General features: G+C 43.1%; 1 protein-coding gene across 1 annotated transcript; it reads right to left on the reverse strand.

The window, feature by feature from the left end:
• Positions 1–3,713: 3,713 nt before the first annotated feature.
• Positions 3,714–8,822, reverse strand: LOC124622995. The gene is made up of 3 exons (XM_047148818.1): positions 7,253–8,822; positions 4,378–4,506; positions 3,714–4,156 (listed from the first exon to the last, which is right to left on the reverse strand). The coding sequence occupies exons 1-3, from the start codon at positions 8,820–8,822 to the stop codon at positions 3,714–3,716; spliced, it is 2,142 nt and encodes a 713-aa protein (XP_047004774.1).
• Between the last annotated feature and the right edge of the window lie 11,477 nt (positions 8,823–20,299).

A 20,299-nucleotide genomic window follows, 5' to 3' on the forward strand; every position in this document is an offset into this window, starting at 1 on the left:
TCAAATAGCTTACGTTGAAAATTACGCAATTTTTAATGAAAAACCTGACGTTCCCTGATATGGATGTCTCATTCAACAATGTTTCTACACTAGGAGCGACTGAAGTGCCGCTAAATATAAAGTCTTATCTCTGTTCATCTTCTTATGGTTTTCTTTTGTCATTACATCTCATTTCATTCTAAATCACTAATCGAATCTTTCTCCTCCGTTTCACAATATTCCAACACAAATGATTTTACTTAAACACAGATGCAATTAACTGTACTTCTACATTGTCACGAGTCCGCAGATTGGCGTCTGTCTCACCTGCCCTCTAACGATAGAACTCCCGCGCCCCTCGCTGCTTAAAATATTGTCGCCTAGCATTTTAGACATCCAAAGTATGTACAAATTCCAGAAATGCAATTAACAAATTCGCAATAGATCTGTTTCAATATGTATTAAAAGCGGTCAAAATTCAACGCAGTTGTAACACTGAAATACGAAACATCAAGAAAAAAACAGAAAACACTTTCACACAATAATCAATGATGTGCAAAGCTCACAAATTACAGTATTAATTTGAGAGCAGTATTTCATTTAAAACTATTCTACCATGTCTTTCACTCAAACTGTATTTATTTGTAGTGCCTTGGACTGCTGATTTGAACATCTTGGCTTATTTACTGAGCCACAATTACTGCGTAATTTAGATCATTTTCCAACGAAAACAAAACTGACATAAATATTGATGTTGGTACAAATGGCTATGAGCACTATGCGACTTAACTTCTGAGGTCATCAGTCGCCTAGAACTTAGAACTAATTAAACCTAACTAACCCAAGGACATCACACACACCCATGCCCGAGGCAGGATTCGAACCTGCGACCGTAGCGGTCGCTCGGCTCCAGACTGTAGCGCCTAGAACCGCACGGCCACACCGGCCGGCAAATATTGATGTAAGTTCTTTCTTTGGCAGATTAACGAAACTCGATTGTATTATAATAGGAAAGTTGCGGTTTGCTGTGGTAGGTAACAGTGTCTGAGGTTAACGACTAGATACAATTGGAATGTTACATAACTATCTTTATTAGCTAGTTTCCACTGAAACTCACCGTGTGTGTCTTACAAAAGTTCTAAGCCAAATTGATATGAACAATGTTACACGTTGTCGACGCTGCTGAGTCGACGGTGTCGGCATGTGCGACAATTCTCCATTAGCTCCAGTTCTTACGAAGACACTCTGGTTAATTGCAAGAGGGTAATGGGCAGGATCTTGGTGTTATCTGGAGCTTAATTCGTCTGCTCACATACGTCACTCCCACTGCGTCTCGTAAAATGTGACTTGGCCTCACGCGGACCAACTTCTCGTCTTGCATGAAATACACACATTCTCACTGCACCGTGGCTAACTCTGTGGTCCCCAGCGCGTGCATTCTGACATAACAAGGCAACGCTCAGTGATGTTCATACCATAGTAATTTACTCCCAGACAAATAGATGCGGACATATAACTGTCGAAAACATTTCCCTGCTGGCACTGACTGAGTGTAATAATAATCCACATAGAAGCTACAAAGGTTACTTGAAATTTGTTTTATAAGAATTCATATTGAATATGAAAAGCATGTTTTGGTTTCATTCACAGGTGAGATTAAAAATATACAGAAAAACCAATGTTTTCGTTAGTAAAAAATTAAATAATATATACAGAAACGATTGAGAAAAGAAACATTTGAAACACTGAGAACCACTTGCGTCTATAAAAAATTGACATCAATTTTGAGATTTTAACATGTATGGATGCACCTGACATCTGTTTATCTTGTGGTGAACCGGCTTTATATCCGTAGCCCCGCAGTGTGTACACATATATGATCATTCTCGAAACGCTGTCTCACCTATCTCTCACCTATTTCATTTGCATATTGGCCTAAAACACAAAGTGCACTATTTCATTTGCGTATTGGCCTAAAATACAAAGTGCACTGCACTACTCAATTGCTGTCTAGCCTACACAACACAGTTTAATGTCTACATACCACACGTAGCAGTAATACTTCATAATCGGAGAAGTATCGTTGATTAAATATTAATTAATATTACATAAAATGAAGTGGCTGCTTTATTTTTCCACAGGAAGTGTAGGATGTTGAGAGTTGATCAACAAACGCCAGATCTATGAGAATGGTAGTTTGTTTACAAAATTTGATTTTCACAAACATCTCTGTTTGCCGAAACATTGTTTCTGTGCTATGAGCCATCATGTTTCTTAGTTCCTTGTTGGTGTTATAGTGTTACATCATGGTTCCAGATACTGGGATTCTACTATTTAAGGGGCTGTAAAAAATAGAATGTGCAAGAACAACTTCATCTGGGACATATGACATGATCTTAATGGTGTGAGCAAGCTAGCTCTCGACACTGAGAAGAGACAGATAAATATGAGGATCTTTTTACGTTCCTACTGGAGCAGTGGCACCTCCTGCATAGGCGTTGACTCACTTGACTGCAGAATGAGGTAATGCTGACTTATGCTGATAAATCACGAGTCGTATACAGACAAGAAAAATGGATCACAGCAACAGTCTCAACTGTATGTTGCTCCTTACAAAGCCGCCGTTGGTGACTGTCGAAAAATTGAGGTGTTATGAGGGGCGTTAGTTAATCCGTGCAACACTTTTTTCTGAAAGCAAGTTAGCTTTATTCAAGATTTCAATACACCATATCATTCCCCTCTCTTTTCGCTACAAAGCCCTATTTTTCAACATAATCTCCATTCAATGCGTCGGTCTTACCCCACATTACTAGGAGGGCCTTATGCCCACATGGTACTACGCTACTGGTCGACGTCGGAGCCAAAGTCTTCTTGTATTAAGAACATCCCAATCACCCAAGTACTGCATCCCATGGAGAGCGTTCTTTGTTCGGTCAAACAGATGGAAGTTGGAAGGTGCAATGGATCCCAGCAGGCACACACCTTTGAGTACTCTAACTGGTGGACCAGTATGTCAGCACTACCAACAACAAAAAATGTTCAAATGTGTGTGAAATCTTATGGGACTTAACTGCTAAGGTCATCAGTCCCTAAGCTTACACACTACTTAACCTAAATTATCCTAAGGACAAACACACACACACCCATTCCCGAGGGAGGACTCGAACCTCCGCCGGGACCACCCGCACAGTGCATGACTGCAGCGCCTAAGACCGCTCGGCTAATCCCACGCGGCACTACCAACAGAGACATCTGGCTGTGGAGCGAGGTGTTTGTAATCCGTCGATCAACTCGAATGAGAGTGTCCGCACGTTCCAACACTGCACCAGTCACAGCTATGTGCGACTAGCCGGCACGCAGGAGGTTTTCTGGACCTTGTTACGATGGTGACACAGTCCTCGCCCAAGGACTCAACGTGCCTTTGTTGACTGCAAGCCATCTGTAGACATTCGGCAAGCGCCTACGAATATCTGCGATGCTTTGGTTTTAAGCCAAAAGATGTACAATGACAGCTCTCTTTTTGGAACGCACCTGCCATTTCAAAGGCTACATGCAGCACCCTCACTTGTCGGAAGTTCATGAATCTGTAGGTGCTGAAGCAGGAATATTTCACGATGGCGAAAACAAATTTCAAGTTTTTTCAACCTAATTTGACCGAGGAAAACTGTGTGTTGCATTCCTTATTGATTATCCCTCGTACTTAGATCTGACTCGGCAAGAAAACAGAGGATGTTTCATCCGTTCCAGTTGTTCGTCCTCCAAGCTGAGTCGGAGGGCAGAGCAGTAGTGTCAGTCAGTCGGCAGGCGAGTCGGGCAGCTCGGGTCCGTTTGGCGGGGTCGTCGGCACGCCAAGTGAGTGCCGCCACGCGAGTCCAGCGCCTGGGCGCCACTTTCAATTTGGCGCCGGTCGCGCCATCGGTCTTGCGTCTACCCGCTCCGCCGTCTGGCTCCCCTTTTGGGGTGGAGCTCACCACCCACCCGGGTCTCCACCTCTCGTACTCCCCACCCGCTGGGGAAGGGGGAGGGGAATCCCCGGGGACTACCCTGTTTTGTTTGCGCTGTTGTTCGATTCTCCCCAACTCCTTCCGCCACCCTCCTCCCACGACGCGCGCCCCATCCCCCTCCCCCGCCCCCTTCGCACCCCTAACTCCTCCCCGGAGGGCGGGCGGCGCGCTCCCTGACCAGAGAGAATACAGACGGCCGAATTATGAAAATGAGTGCGCGCCGCGCGTACCCCGGGCCGAGCAGTGAGTGTCGTCTTGCGAGAAGAGGGCTGAGCGGCGTCGGCGGCGGCGGTGGCGGGAGGAGAGGAGAGAAGAGGCGGGCAGAGTGATGTGCGCGGGCCGGCCCGCCGCGGCGCAAATAAACATGGAGATTTGTGCGATGGCCCGCAGCCACTCGCGACGCCAGATAAACCAAACTGATTTGTGTCTATGTTGGTGGGCGTGGAGCGGCGGCGGCGGCGGCGGCGGCAAGGCCGTGGCAGCAGCGGCAGCAGCAGCAGCAGCAGCAGCAGAGGGGGCGGTTCTGCAGCGAGACGGACAAGGAGCGAGGGGCGATAGCGGGGCCGGGCTGCTGCCTGACGAACGTGGAAGAATTGCCGGGGAAAAACGAAATGGAAGAAAGAACGCGGAGACAGGCGTGCCGCGTAGGTAGCGCAGGGAGAGGGGGGGGGGGCGCCCTGTGCGACGGAGAGGGGAAAGGGTGGGTGATGGAATGGCGAGAATGGCTCCGGGCTCACTGCGAAACTGCCGTGGTTCCTCCTTTCCGGAAACGGGCGAAAAGTTTTGTGATGAAGCAGATTGAAGGCGGGAGTTCGGCTGCTATGCCGGGGCTCAACGAGGATGGCGCGGCGGAATCGGTGACGGTACGGAGGGTAAAATATGGGAGAGCATCGAACAGTCAACACGGAGCAGACTTGGTCGTACGGGCTGGAGGGGCGAGATTGCTGTTTGGGCCACACTGGATAGGTCTCGAGACAGTCCAGCGATAGGCGCTATTAACTGAGAAGCCTAGAGCAGTAGGTCTAGAAGAGGAATCTGCCCTCGAAGATGTATTTGGATTATTCGGTGCACCCATCTTCACTTTTTGTATTTTACATACAAATAACGACCCACTGAGGTGGCTGGGACAATAGAATGGTATTCTCAGGTAGCTGAATTTGAACTTCGTCCCAGATAATCTCATTTCTATGTCCCGTATGCTGCCTAAATTATTTGTAGCGAATGCTAGTCTCGTGTGGTACCAAAAAGGGTGCAAATTTTAACATAATTTTATGGACACAGTATAGGAATCGTTAATGGAATTGGAGCTCGATTGTTTAAGGATCAAGAGATCAGTTTAGTGCAAAAATTTAAATAACGATTTTCTATGCCTTCCAAACACGAGAGTGGGAGAGGGAGATGGAATTTAAATACTTCTTTCACTTATTTATTTATTGTTCTTGCAGGATTGCAAAAAGGTAAGAAATAAATAACTAAACGTTGTTACTACTTTCAAAGGAAGATTGCCTGAAGCAGGAGTAAGGATCGTGAGGACAGCAGAGGATTAAATGGCAAAAAGACAAGGCCCAGTTTATATCCTTGTATGACACACAAGGTACTGAATTTAAACGTCGAATGGAGAGAAAAAAAGATCTGACAAATGAACCAGGGAAAACGCAATACAGCTAAGGTGAAATGACTTGTATGGCATCCGTCCGTCCTTGAGGGATGATGGTGTAGCATGCTTGGTTCAGAGTCTGCAGCGTCTGCTGTGGCTAAAAAGTCCCACTCGAGAGTGGCAGTCCCTACTGCAGTTTGGACATGTGAAATTTGAAGGACTTCGAACAGAAGCCGCTCTGTCTCTTCGCTTTGTCCTCTTCCTGATTTGTTCCTGTGTGCGTTCGTCCTCTGAGAGCTTGACGCCATTGCGCACAGTTACTCGCCACCTGATACGGTCATCTGCAATGCTTTCCCAGCGACTTGGATTGATTCTGGTCTTGGTCAGGTCTCTCTTGCAGACATCCTTGAAACGAAGAGGCGGTCGTCCCACTGGCCTCACACCTTCCTGAAGTTCGCCGTACAGCAGCTGTTTCGGTATCCGCTCAGGATCCATGCGCCTAACATGTCCCAACCATCTTAGACGTCGATGACTCAGAAGTGCAAAGATGCTGGTTGTGCTTGCACGATGAAAGACTTCGGTGTAGGGTACTCTCTCTCTCTCCAAGAGATCTGAAGGATCTTCCGGAGACAGCGGAGATGGAAGCTGTTGAGTCGAGATTCATGCCTAGAAAAAGTTGTCCATGTCTCACAGCTATAGAGAAGGGTGCTTATAACACAAGCGTTGTAGACTTTTAATTTAGTTTTTGTGGTAAGCAGTCCGTTGTTCCATACTCTGTTTTTCAATCTAGCCATGACAGATGATGCCTTTGCGATTCTGTTAGTAAGTTCAGTGTCAATGGACAAGTTGCTACATATTGTGGATCCCAAGTAGGTAAAGTCATCAACTATCTGGAGAGGATTGCCATCAATGCTAATGGATGGAAGGTTGGTAGTGCTCTGTGCCATGATCTTAGTCTTTTGAAGGCTGACGAGTAGACCAAACTTTTCACAGGAATTTGATAATTTGTTGATTATATACTGCAGCTCATCTTCTGTGTTCGCTACTAGAGCTGCATCGTCCGCACATAACGACTGTATTTACTTTGGTCTTGGCCTTGAGGCGAGCAATATTGAAAAGATTTCCATCAGACCTCGTATGTAGATACACTCCCTCCTCACAGTCTTCAAAGGCAAATCTGAGCAGAAGGGAAAAGAAAATCCCAAACAATGTAGGAGCTAACACACACCCCTGTTTCACACCGCTATTAACAGGGAATGCTTCTGATGTTTTACCGTTGAAGCAAATTGTTGCTCATGGAAAGAGACAATTATCTGCAGTAGTTTAGGTGGGCATCCAATCTTCTGCAACAGTTTAAAAAGCCCATTTCTGCTCAGTAAATCAAATGCTTTAACAAGGTCAATGAAAGCAATATAAAGTGGCCTCTGCTGCTCACGACATTTCTCTTGTAGCTGTCTTAAGGAGAAGATAATATCTATGGTTGATCGGCCGGGCCTGAAGCCACACTGAGATTCTGGGTAGATTCTGGAAGCTAAGATCTGTAATCGCATTAGGATGACTCTTGCACAAGCTTTCCCGGCAACACTTAGTAATGAAATGCCTCGGTAATTGTTACAGTCACTTCTGTTCCCTTTCTGTTTATATAGAGTAACTATCCTCGAATTCCGCATACTCATCGGGACATAACCTTCTTCCCAGCTGGTTGTGATAAGTGAATATAAATGTTTGAGAAGAACAGGCTTGTTATACTTAATAACCTCTGCAGGGATCCCATCTTCACCTGGGGCCTTTCCGTTAGCAAGAGAATCTATTTCTCTACTAAGTTCTTCCATAGTAGGCATTGCATCTAGTTCTTCCATAACTGGCATTTGTTTGATGGCGTCACATGCATCCTTGCTAACTTCATTCTCGACTGCATACAACTCGAGGTAGTGTTCAACCCAGCGTTCCATTTGTTTGCCTTCATCAGTAATGACTTCACCCGTCTTGGACTTCAGAGGAGCTGTTTTCCTGACAGTTGGTCCAATTGCTTTCTTAATACCATCGTACATTGCCTTAGCATTCCCAGAGTCGGCCGCTTTCTGTATACCTACACATAAATTCAGCCAGTAGTTATTTGCGCATCTCCTGGATGTTTGCTGTGCCCTGTTCTTTGCTTTTCGTAGGTCATCTCGAGTTCTTTCATTTGGGTTTCTTTTGTAAGCAAGCAGGGCTTTCCGTTTAGCCTCAGTGACTGGTTCCATTTCTTCCAAATTTTGCTCGTACCAGTCCTTGTTTCTTTTTCCTTTTATTCCATAGGCCAGTACTGCTGAGTTGTAGATTGTACCCGAGAGTTTTGCCCATTTCTTATCAACATTCCATTCTGCTTGCACGTTTCCTGGGAAAGCACTTTCAAAATTACTGGCAAAATCCTGCTTTCTTTGTGTGTCATGAACATGATCTGTGTTGATACGGGGATGACCTCTCGGTTTAGCGTGGTGACATTTCTTAGGAGTGAGCCTCAATGTGCACGCCACTAGGGCGTGGTCTGTGTTGCAATCAGCACTATGATAACTTCGTGTCAGTAGCACATTTCTGAGACCAGTACGCCTAGCTATGACTAAGTCAAGTTGATGCCAGTGATGAGAGCGCGGGTGTCTCCAAGACACCTTGTGCTGACCCTTAAGCTGGAAATATGTGTTTGTGATACAGAGTCCATAAAAGCAGCAAACTTCAAGCAGTCTCTGGCCATTTTCATTCATTTTTCTCACCCCATGATGTCCCAGGCAATTCGGCCATATTTCGTTATCTGATCCAACTCTAGCATTAAAGTCCCCTAGAATATACAGTGTCTCGGTGCTAGGTACCTTGGCTATTCTGTCACTGAGTAAATCATAAAACAGATCCTTCTCTTCCATGCAGGATGATAAGGTAGGAGCGTACACATTTAGGATGTTGACAGTGCCACTTGAGGAGCATATTTTCAAATCAATAATTCGCTCTGTTCCACCGGATGGTGGCACAGTACAGTCCAGGAGGGCGTTTTTAACAGCAAATCCTACGCCATGAAGTCTTGGCTCGTCTTGAGACTTCCCCTGCCAGAAGAATGTGTAATTATCCTCCCTGATAGAGCCCGCATCTGGAAGCCGCGTCTCCTGCAGTCCCGCGATGTCAACATTCAAACGATGGAGCTCTCTGTCAATTACGGCAGTCTTACGGATGAAATCAACCTCTTGGGCATCGTCAATGTACTTTGGACACATGGTCCTAACATTCCAGGTGGCAATACGAAATAGTGATTTCTTTATTATTTCATTTTTGTTGTTGGTGGGTGTACTATATCAGCCCGCTTGTCGAAGATTACTTCTAAGCTTCACACACCCCGTGAAGCAGGCGGATAGTGGCGGGACAGCACGTTATTGGCTGGGGGCTCCCCAGCTTGAGGCGGGCGGTAGCTGTCCAATGAGATGCAATGATCTCTCCCACCGTCGGAAGTGGCCCCTGGCACTCGAGTCTTACGCCAATCAGACAGAGCTTATAACCGGTAACTGCCTCTTCCCGTGTGTGCCGAAGTCCTTGGACGCCGCTGAAGTGTCCTCTCCAGGATGCTACAAGCCTGAGCAATAAATATGAAGACACATGAGTTGCCCAATCATCACGGTCTCCCTCTCTACCTAAATGATACAATCCAGAGGAAAGGCAAGCCAATACGTCTGGTATCACTTCGGTTGCAGGAGCTGCCGAAAGGGGATGTAGTACGCCTTCCAACCGCCTTTGGGGCCCCACTCCAGATTTTCTTTCAGGGTTTTCTCCCTTAGCCTTCATCCCTCCCGAGACCAACCACAAGGCAGTGGTGTGTTAAGGTAATTAGAGAAAGAGAAGGAATGGTAACTGAGGAGAGGGTAGGGAATAGTATATATAGGATATAGGATATAAGACGGGTCGTTGTGAGGCACACTTTGTCTGGCTCCTCTGCTGAGACCTGCCCGGCTAGGTTGGACCTGCCAGTAGCTACGCTACCGCCGATATAGCTCTCAGCTTCCTTGGAGCACACAAACTCTCCCGCCCACACGGACAGTGCTACGATAAGGCGGTGCCTCATGGGAGAGAAGGTGAAATGACTACAGGATAAATAAAAAGCTATGGCTACATGGGTCACTAGGGATAATATACAAGGGTTGGAACTTAAATAGTGGCAACTATTTATTCACAACCGATATAAAAGAGTTACATGTTTGCACCTGTTACTGTCCTTCAAAGTAGTCACTAGCGTTGTGTAGAACACTTTGCCAGCGATGTGGAAGGCGTAGTTTACGGTTAGCAGAGCCTGTTCTTTTGATGGTGCGAATTGAGCGGTCTATTCATCCGGCCACCCCTTTCCATTAACCATGCAAATCCGATGTAGCCATGCCGACCCTGCGAATACTGCGGGAACAGGCATAAGCAAAAGAATGGAGCGGTCTACTGTCTGTCGAATCTCTTGGCAGTTCTGAAGCGAATGCCGCGAAATCGTTCCTTCCTCCTCGGAATCAAATCGAGGATACAAGGACTGAAGTCAGGGGAGTATAGTGAATGGTACAGTACGTCCCAGTCCCATCGACCGAACAGAGCAGCCACAACTTGCGCTGTATGCGGCCGAGCATTGTCGTGCAAAATGATGGGTGGTTAGCGCAGAAAGCGTCGTCGCTTCTTTCAAAAAGCTTGTCGTAGGGGATGCTCCAAAAACGAACAGTAATACCGTGCATTGACGGTCTGCCGTGGAGGAACTTAATGCATTAGGATAACACCGTCACAGTCGTACACGAGAATCACCATAACTTTCACAGTACTGGGTCTCTGACGCACTTTCGACTTTCGCGGTGATCCATAATGACGCCATTCGTTGGATTGGACTTTCAGTTTTGGCTCGTACGATGTAGCCCATGTCTCATCAAGTGTTACGATACGGCGTAAGAAAGCCTCTCCTTCGCGCTCATAGCGCTCCAAGTGCGTCTGAGCAGCGTCGTAACGCATCCATTTCTGCATTTCAGTCAGTTCTTGCGGAACCAATCGTGATGCAATTTTTCGTATACCCAGACGTTATTTCAGGATGCGTAGCACAGTCGTTCGCTCTAATCGGGTTTCGTGGGCGAACTCGCGAATCGTATGGTGTCGATCACTGTCCACTAATGCGGAAACAGCATGCATTTCTTCTTCAGAGGTAGGACGGCCTGCCCAATGCTTGTCTGCCACAGTTTGCCGACCTTCGTTGAAGGCCTGTACCCAATGTGCCACTGTTTTGTACAGCAATGCCGATTCCCCGCTCTCCTCTTGAAGACCTTGATGACACTGTCGTGCTGTACGACCTCTGGCACATTCAATATTGATCCAATTCCGTTGTTCCTGTTTGGAAAGCATACTGACACCGTTACGTTAGACCGCTCTCTCACAAGTCACCTTGTTTCTCTCGATTGTGCGCACGCCGGTGACGTGGGGCGGGTGAGTCCATTTGCTCGGAGGTAAGGTAGGTCTGTGAACGACGTGTGCTACAGCGACAATAATAGATTCCATTGCATAGTGTCTCCACAGCAGTATTGCCACTATTTAAGTTCCAACCTTCGTAGATACTGCCCATAAGAAAATTACAGAGACCTTTGGAGGAGGAGATGCAGCTACACGAATGTTAATACCGATGTGGAAGGCCAATTACAAACAAGAAATGGAAAACTGAAATGCGGAAAACTTTTACAAGAACCATCCAAGGGAAATGAATATGACGACAATATTATAAAAAGAGAATAGGAAGTAAATGAAGATGAGATGGGACACAGGATACCGAGAAAGAATTTGACAAAGGACCGAAAGACCTAAGTCGAAACAAAGCCTCTGGAATAGGCGACATTCTCTCAGTTATTAAGATCCTTCGGAGAGCCACCGATGACAGAACTGTATTACCTGCTGAGCGCGGTATATGAAACAGCTGAAACACATTCATGGTTCAACAACAATGTAATAATTCCAATTCCAGAAACGCCAAGTTGAAAAAGGTGGGAAAATTGCAGTTCTACCAGTATGATAGGCGATAGTTGCAAAATAGTGACACAACTTATGTGCAAAAGACGGTACGAAATGGTTGAAGCCGACCACAGCGAAGATCAGTTTGGCTTCCGGCGAAATGTAGTAACGTATGGGGCAATACATGCCATACGACGTATCTTAGAAGATAGTTAAAGACAGGCAAACCTGCTTTTATATGATTTCTAGATTCAGCGAAAGCTTTTCTTAATGTCGACTGGACTATACTCTTTGAAATTCTGAATGTAGCAGGTTATCCTACCTACAGACAGCAACAGGTAATCTAAAGCTTCAGCAGAAACCAGACTGCCGATGTGAGAGTCGAAGGATTTGAAAGAGGAAGTAGTTGAGAAGTGAGTGAGACAGATGTGTAGGCTATTCCCAATGTCTATAAAGGAAACCACGGAGACATTTAGAAAGAGAACTAATATTCAGGGAGAAGTAGTATAAACTTCGAGTTTAGCTTTGATGACACTATAATTCTGTTACGAGCGGTACAGGAATTGGAAGAACATTTGAACGGGGTGGATAGCGTCTTGAGAAGAGGTAATTAGATGCACTTCAACAAGTCAAAGCATGCGATACTGAGACAATTAAATTAGGACTTTCGGTAGCGGATGATTAATGCTACCTATTCAGCCATACATTTTATAACATCGAATATAAATTTAAGTCTTAGGAAGCCTTTTCTTATGGTGTTTCTTTGGAGTCTAGTGTTCTAAGAAAGTGAATTGTGGAGATGAACAATTCAGACATGATGAAAATAGGTGTTTTAGAAATGTAGTGCTCCAGAAAATGCTGTGGATTAGATTGGCAGATCGGGTAACTAAAGAAAAAGTACCGAATCGAATTAGGATTAAAAAAAACTTATGACAAACCAAATTAAGACGAAAGTCGGCAGATAGGACACATTCTCAGACATGGACTCGCCAGTATGGAAATGGAGGAAGTGTGACAGGTAAGGACCGAGCGAGGTGGCACAGTGGTTAGACACTGGACTCGCATTGGGGAGGACGACGGTTCAATCCTGCGTCCGGCCATCCTGATTTAGGTTTTCCGTGATTTCCCTAAATCGCTCCAGGCAAATGCCGGGATGGTTCCTTTGCAAGGGCACGGCCGACTTCCTTCCCCGTCCTTCCCTAATCCGATGAGACCGATGACCTCGCTGTCTGGTCTCCTTCCCCAAAACCACCCCCCCCCCCCCCCCTAAGTGTGACAGGTAAGAATTACACTGGAAGACTAGCTCCTAAACACAGTGAACAAGTCGAAATGGATGAAGACTGCAGTAGTTATGCAGACACGAAAAGGCTTTGCACAGGACAGATTATTATTGAGAGCTGTATGAAACAAGTATTCGGATCGAAAAGCGCAACAACAGCTCATTGTGATTTATTGCTTTATTAATCCTGTCATAATTAGAGCCATCATCAGGTTCTATCTTACGATTAATCAGAAATTCCATACATTGTACATTATGAACATTAAGTAGTTTACTTTATATATAAACTTACATTTACTATGGGACAAAACACTTAGAAATTACTATAACATAAATGCAGAAATAATGGGAAATCTATAAAAGAAGGAGACTTTATATTAGTTCATGAGAAGTTCACAAACAAGGAGTAATTGGAATCAGGTACATTTAAACTGCAGCCATTGACGCGAATGGTCGTGAGAGAAGGGGTGACAGAGCAAGACAAGGAGCAACGTGACAGAAGTACAAGTAATGAAGAGAGGGGCAAAAAATAGTGACGCGACGGAGAAACGAGAAGAGGAAGAATCATAACTGCAAGAAGATCCAAGTAATTGCTGCTGCAGTAGCAGTAGTAATTTTATTCATCCGTAGAACAGTTATACTAAGATTCTGGACATGTCATGGTATTACAATCTGAGAATAACAAAAACAATTATTCCTGTGTACAGGAATTTAGATATTTACAGGTTGAAACTACTGAGTCTTTGCTTGTTTTTATCATTTAAACACTGACATACAAAATTTTCCCTGACAAATACAACTCAGATTTAACCTATTCATTTAGTACCCACAATATACAAGTACAACGCAATCTGAATGCTATACAGTGGCAACATGACTTCCAGTAATTAACACAAAAGAATGCCCCTGAGTTGCAAGAAATGCTACCAATAATAAAAATCCAAAAAATATTAAATTAAAGATATATGAAACTACCTCCAACTCTGTTAATTGCGTAAACTCATTTCAATCACGAACCCCAACCAAAAATCTTCACAATACGAACTACAGCGCATACAGCAAGCAGTAACTACAGCCAGTTAAATAAAAATATTGTAACTACTATAGAGTAACTACTACGAACATATGGTTAGCAAAAGAAAGATTTTGTTGAAGAGCAAATAATGTATTTAGAACATTTTACCTTATTCGCGTGACATCCAGCTGTGAAAGTTATATAGTTGTCAATAATTCCACAACCCAAACATTACTAACAACATCCATCCTCATTTTACATTTCCTTGCGTCTAAGTTTACAATGCATGTCCTACCAACACAGAATCTCTACTAAGAAAAACATGTCCATAAACCTCTCTATCCACTCGCTAACTGCTAGTCCGTCCAAACACAGACTCTCTTGCTGAGGGCGCAGAGCGCTGTCAGCGATATTAACACACTCTATAGCGCTGCCAACATACAAACAGGCTACTTACAAGATGTAGTTTGACGATGATCGGATAGAGGGACTGAGAGAAACTTGACGTATGTGTTAATTTTATAGGGAAAATTTATGGATTTGACTAAAGGGAATGCTTCAGGTTTCTCTTACATTCAACGTTGCACTGACTTTTGCACAGTGTTCCAAAGGTGGAGACCAGACACATAGACGGACTTCGCGCTGGCACGGACTCAATGGAGGGGAAAGGATGGGTGGAGGGCGGGGGAAGGATGGCATAAGTTTCATGAGGTCCACGAAACCCGGTTTTTGGAAAAAAATTAGCACTGAAACAGCATAAAACTTGTAATGAATTATGGAAAAATTACAAGTTAATAACACAGGAAACCTTTCAGTTTCTAGTCCGAGGGCCTGCGTGGATGTGCCAGCAGCCTGACCTCGTAGGTGAGAACACTGTAGAAAGAAAAATATGTGCACTGACAGGCTGACCAAAGCTGCTGCCAACAATAACAAACCGACACGACTCGTGAGTTCATAGGCGGAACGGCAAACCGCACGTAGCTTAGTAAAGCAAGTCAGAAAGGTGAAGACCCACCATTAACGAACAACTAACAGAAAGATTGAATTTCTCGAATGGAAGCGAAAACGGCTGTAAAAATCATCATAATCCCCTTCCTCCCCACCCCACCCTCAAATGCGCACGCTTACACATCCGTTTTCTCGAGACCTGTGCTCGCAGTCACAGTGCCAGGTGCAATACAGTACACAGTACTACTTCATTTTGTGTAAGCTTTTACGTTATCAAAGTTGTGACAGTTTGTTGCTCTCGTAGTTCTTAAATCAACTTTGACACATTATCATCTGAAATTACCGGACGAATGGTTTTAAAATTGTACTTTTCTGGATTTCAATTGCTTGAAAGTTATGTCGGAGTTATGTACTAAGCACTTATATAAACACATTTTTTTGTTTTATTCTTTATTCTATCGACCAACAAGGATCATGTAACAATTTCAGTTCCTCTTCTTCCCTAGTTGTTCACTACTTTTCCGATACTCCTGTATTTTCTCTCCTTGCCTTTTCCTCTCTTCTGTTCATGTTGTTCCTGATTTTTATTTGTTTTACTTGGCAGCCTTATAACTTCAGTATTTTATTGTTAAAAAATTATTTCTATTATTTCCAAGTCTTTCAGGTTGATACTTTGAAATCTTTTTCTCATGTCTGTAATCAACACTAACACAAACTTCTTTTCCCAGAAATACAAGAATATTTGTATTGTTAGACTGTTCTCACATACTAGTAGAGGCTTTGCCATTACTTCTGATATTTTCAGTATATTTTGGTAGATCTCCTTATTAGTTCTCATTTTACCACCAAGTATCTCTGTTCTCTCCACTTTATGGTCATTATTAAGCATTCACAGGCTTATAAACATTGTGTCTCATCACTGTGGTATAATGTTTGGATTTAGACTTTCTATGTATGCATATCTTGTTATAGATTATTATAGTTAAACTGTATGCTCTTTCCATTTTATGAGTTGTTACATACACTGCAAATTTTTCTAGTCCATACTTACGTACAGTATCTCGTAATTTTTTGCTAACTTGATCTAGTTTACCTTCTGGTGTTTCTATTTGTGTTTATCCCCATTTTTTTATACTTTACATGAATTTTGTTTCTCAGAAAATTCTGGGAACAGTTATATTGATTATTCTGCCCAGAATATTTATTTGAGTCACTGCTTCTGTCAGATATTATGAAAGTATTGCAAAATTGTCTGTACTCGTCAGGCGGCTTACCATGATTACATTTGTTTCCTTTCCAGAATTATTGGTTCCATTTTGTGATTTTTTAATCTCCTCATTTCATAACATACCTTCTTTCTAAAAAACAGTAAAATAGTATAGATGATAAGCTATCCCATTTTCCTAACACTAGTTATTGCAAATAGCTGAGATATCTCTTTTTTAGCATTTCACAAACTATATTTTGTATGCAAGTTCCACAAGTGATAATTTTCTATAACTGTTAACATTTTTTGCCACCCTTTTCATTTAATTGGTATATTAATGCTTTTTTTTACTAATCTGTATTATTTTCTGCTTTGCAAATGTTATCAGAAAGAAAGATTTATCTTTGGTTCTGAATCTTTCCAAAATTCTGCTGTAACTAAGCCTTCGCAACTTTCTTTTATGTTTTTGTATATTTTAATAACTTTGAAGTTTCTATCTCTGCTGACAGGAAATTTACCTCAATATTTTCTGTTATTGCTCAAAAGTGTAAGCTAACTCTTGGCACTGGAGAGTTTACGAATCTGTCAAAAAGTGTTGGTAGTATTTTACCATACTACCGAATTCTCATATTATTTTTTGATATCACTTCTATTATTTTTTGTTCAATGGTTGTTTCAGTTTTCTTTCTTACTTTTGAAGTTTCTCTTGTCGATGTTAACGTTGACTAAGGTTCATGTGATCAGATTCTTCTTCTTCTTCTTCTTCTTCTTCGTATTATTATTATTATTATTATTATTATTATTATTATTATCATTATTAAATGTTTTAGATATTTTATAGTGATTAGTATTAGAATCCTCGGCAACTGCATCACAATAAAAGTGGGACTAACAGCAAATTGTTCCTGGAGGGTAGGGCGAAGGAGAATCTGAGAAACTGTAAACATTCCACTCAAAGAATCCAACTCTGATTCCACACCTGAGTTTACGAATGTTTTTTGTTTTTGTTTTTGATAGATATTATCCAAGAGGTATTTTGATCCAACTTCCATCAGACTACAGCTATTAATTTTCATGAAGATGGCAGCAGCTGTCAACTGGGTTCCTTTGTGTGAAGGAGGACGCCGAGACTGCCTTAGCTGGGACGGGATTTGCAGTTAGGATCAACCACATAATAATAGTTAAATAGTTGTCTTGATTCTTCTGAGAACTCTTATGTAAAAGTCGATTATTTTGTTGTAGGAATGGAAGATTAGAGTGATAGTAGAAAACAGTAAGAAGCATATGGTTGTTTTCTTTTTGGGACAGAGTCCTTAAACAGGAACCAACAGAATCACTAAGTCGCTGTTTTAAGAAGCAGTCAACACGTAACATACGTGTCTGGAGTCAATGTGTTCTGTCGTGCATACAGTACGATGTAGTTGCCCATTACCCACAAGTAGAAGGCACATATTTGGAAATTGGAAACCATAAACGTATCCAGCCCAAAAAATAATTTCCAAAGTAACAAGATAACCACCTGGGATCCATCCCATAGACAAATCAAGTCCATTGTAAAGTCTGACAACGTAAGGACAGCCAGCATTTGGTAGCTTCACATGAAGCACACATTCACTCACACAAACAAACACACACACGCATGAACAGAATTCTATTGTCGTTTTGGTGACACGTCCCTTTATAACCTCAGAGAAAGGCCGTGGGGCCACAGAGCGATGTGTCTTGTTACGAAGCCATTTTTTTCGGAAGCTGTCGCGTAACTAATTTAAAGTCAGAATGTAAAGACATTTTAGATCCGAATAATTAATCAAAAGCGAGAAGTGAAAGTCATATTATTAGAGTGCTTCACGCCAATTAATTATCCTAATTTACATTTTTATTCAGATATGTGTGGTGTATGTAAGTATGACGCCATATAGAAACATATAGGGATGAGCTGCCATCCCTCCGGGGAGCAGATAAGCCATCACCTGGTGAATTCATGAAGGCCACATGGTATTGGCTACAGGTCAGTGCCAACTGCCTGACCAGCCTTTCCTTTTGAGTCGCCATATCTGGACGTCGGTCATCCTACAGACAACACAGATACCATCTGCTGTGGCGTAAGGACTCGAGCAGAGACTGTTTTAAAACTCGAAGGTGAAAAAAGGAAAAACGGTGTTTCTAGCTAGGTCCAGAAAAGGCACTATTGTGAACAAAACGTAGAAAGCTGTGTTTCTTTAGGAAGTACCACATGCCACAGATGTGTGGTGGTCTTCAGTCCAGAGACGTTTGATGCAGCTCTCCATACTACTCTATCCTGTGCAAGCTTCTTCATCTCCCAGTTCCTACTGCAACCAACATCCTTCTGAGTCTGTTTAGTGTATTCATCACGCTGTCCTACAATAGTAACTTGGTGATCCCTTGATGCCTCAGAATATGTCCTGCCAAGCCGATCCCTTCTCCTAGTCAAGTTGTGCCACAAATTTCTCTTTTCCCCAATTCTATTCAATACCTCATCATTAGTTATGTGATCTACCCATCTAATCTTCAGCATTCTTCTGTAGCACCACACTTCGAAAGCTTCTGTTCTCTCCCTGTCTAAACTATTTATCGTCCACGTTTCACTTGCATACATGGCTACACTCCATACAAATACTTTCAGAAACGACTTCCTGACACTTAAATCTATACTCAATGTTAACAAATTTCTCTACTTCAGAAACGCTTTCCTCACCATTGCCAGTCTACAGTTTATATACACTCTACTTCGACGATCATCAGTTATTTTGCTCCCCAAATAGCAAAACTCCTTTACTACTGTAAGTCTCTTTTCCTAATCTAATTCCCTCACCATCACCCGACTCAATTCGACTACATTCCATTGTCCTCGTTTTTGCTTCTGTTGATGTTCATCTTATATCATCTATCCAAGACACTATCCATTCCATTCAATTGCTCTTCAAGTCCCTTGCTGTCTCTGACAGAATTACAATGTCATCGGCGAACCTCGAAGTTTTTATTTCCTCTCCATGGATTTTAATTCCTACTCCGAATTTTTCTTTTGTTTCCTTTACTGCTTGCTCAATATACAGATTGAATAACATCGAGGATAGGCTACAACCCTGTATCACACCCTTCCCAACCAAATCTTCCCTTTCATGCCCCTCGACTCTTATAACTGCCATCTGGTTTCTGTACAAATTGTAAATAGCCTTTCGCTCCCTGCATTTTACCTACGCCACCTTCAGAATTTGAAAGAGAGTATTCCAGTCAGCATTGTCAAAAGCTTTTTCTAAGTCTACAAATGATAGGAACGTGGGTTAGCCTTTCCTTAATCTATTTTCTAAGATAAGTCGTAGGGTCAGTATTGCCTCACGTTTTCCAACATTTCTACGGAATCAAAACTGATCTTCCCCGAGGTCGGCGTCTACCAATTTTTCCATTCGTCTGTATAGAATTCGTATTAGTATTTTCAGTCGTGGCTTATTAAACTGATAGTTCGATAATTTTCACATCTGTCAACACCTGCTTTCTTTGGGATTGGAATTATTATATTCTTCTTGAAGTCTGAGGGTATTTCGCCTGTCTTATACATCTTGCTCACGAGATGGTAGAGTTTTGTCAGGGCTGGCTCTCCCAAGGATATCAATAGTTCAAATGGAATGTTGTCTACTCCAAGGACCTTGTTTCGACTTAGGTCTTCCAGTGCTCTGTCACACTCTTCACGCAAAAATGTAGCCTGTGGCTCTTATTTCCTGCCGCAACCGAGTAACAGCGCGGCAAACTGCGGAACAAATCACAGAGCGTACTGTGCTTCACGGAGCTGGTTGCACTCGGTTTAGAGACGAACTACATGCGCAACGGATCCAAAATTTGGGAATCGGCTGCCGTACGGCAAGTTTCCATGGGTGCGCGGTCTATTTGCCTCTCTTTGTGAAGCATTTGCGACGTGTGCATTGGCTTTTGACTAAGTTAAGCTCCATCTCCGCGAGTATACGCAGACACTGGCGCATACAACCTTGTCCACGCTGGCGGCAGCCGCTGCTACTTTCGGAAATAGCGAACGTGCTCCCGAAATCAAAGTGAGCTACACATCAGTCGGAGGACGTCGAAACAGTGACGCAACTCCGACAGGCAGGAGCACGGGGGCAATAAGACGAGTGGTATGCAGCCAAGAGTTAATTCTCAAAAGAAAGAAAATGGAAACAAAAATGATAAACGGAGTTCCCGAATGAATTAAAACAAAACAAAAAGGAGTGAATCACAATTACATCGCTGGCTAGAGACAAAATTTTGGCACTCGCACTAGGTCAAG

The sequence above is a fragment of the Schistocerca americana genome, chromosome 1 (genome assembly GCF_021461395.2).
Source record: "Schistocerca americana isolate TAMUIC-IGC-003095 chromosome 1, iqSchAmer2.1, whole genome shotgun sequence".
In the NCBI taxonomy this organism is placed as follows: Eukaryota; Metazoa; Arthropoda; class Insecta; order Orthoptera; family Acrididae; genus Schistocerca; species Schistocerca americana.

What these genes read in the sequence shown, in the direction of transcription:
- LOC124622995 (XM_047148818.1), bottom strand. Translation starts at nt 8,822, where the DNA reads ATGTGTCCAAAGTACATTGACGATGCCCAAGAGGTTGATTTCATCCGT. An exon ending in AGAAGGTTATGTCCCGATGA is followed by an intron (nt 4,507 to 7,252) that starts GTATGCGGAATT and finishes GTCTCGCTGCAG; the next exon opens with AACCGCCCCCTCTGCTGCTG. An exon ending in TGGTTTATCTGGCGTCGCGA is followed by an intron (nt 4,157 to 4,377) that starts GTGGCTGCGGGC and finishes CTCTCTGGTCAG; the next exon opens with GGAGCGCGCCGCCCGCCCTC.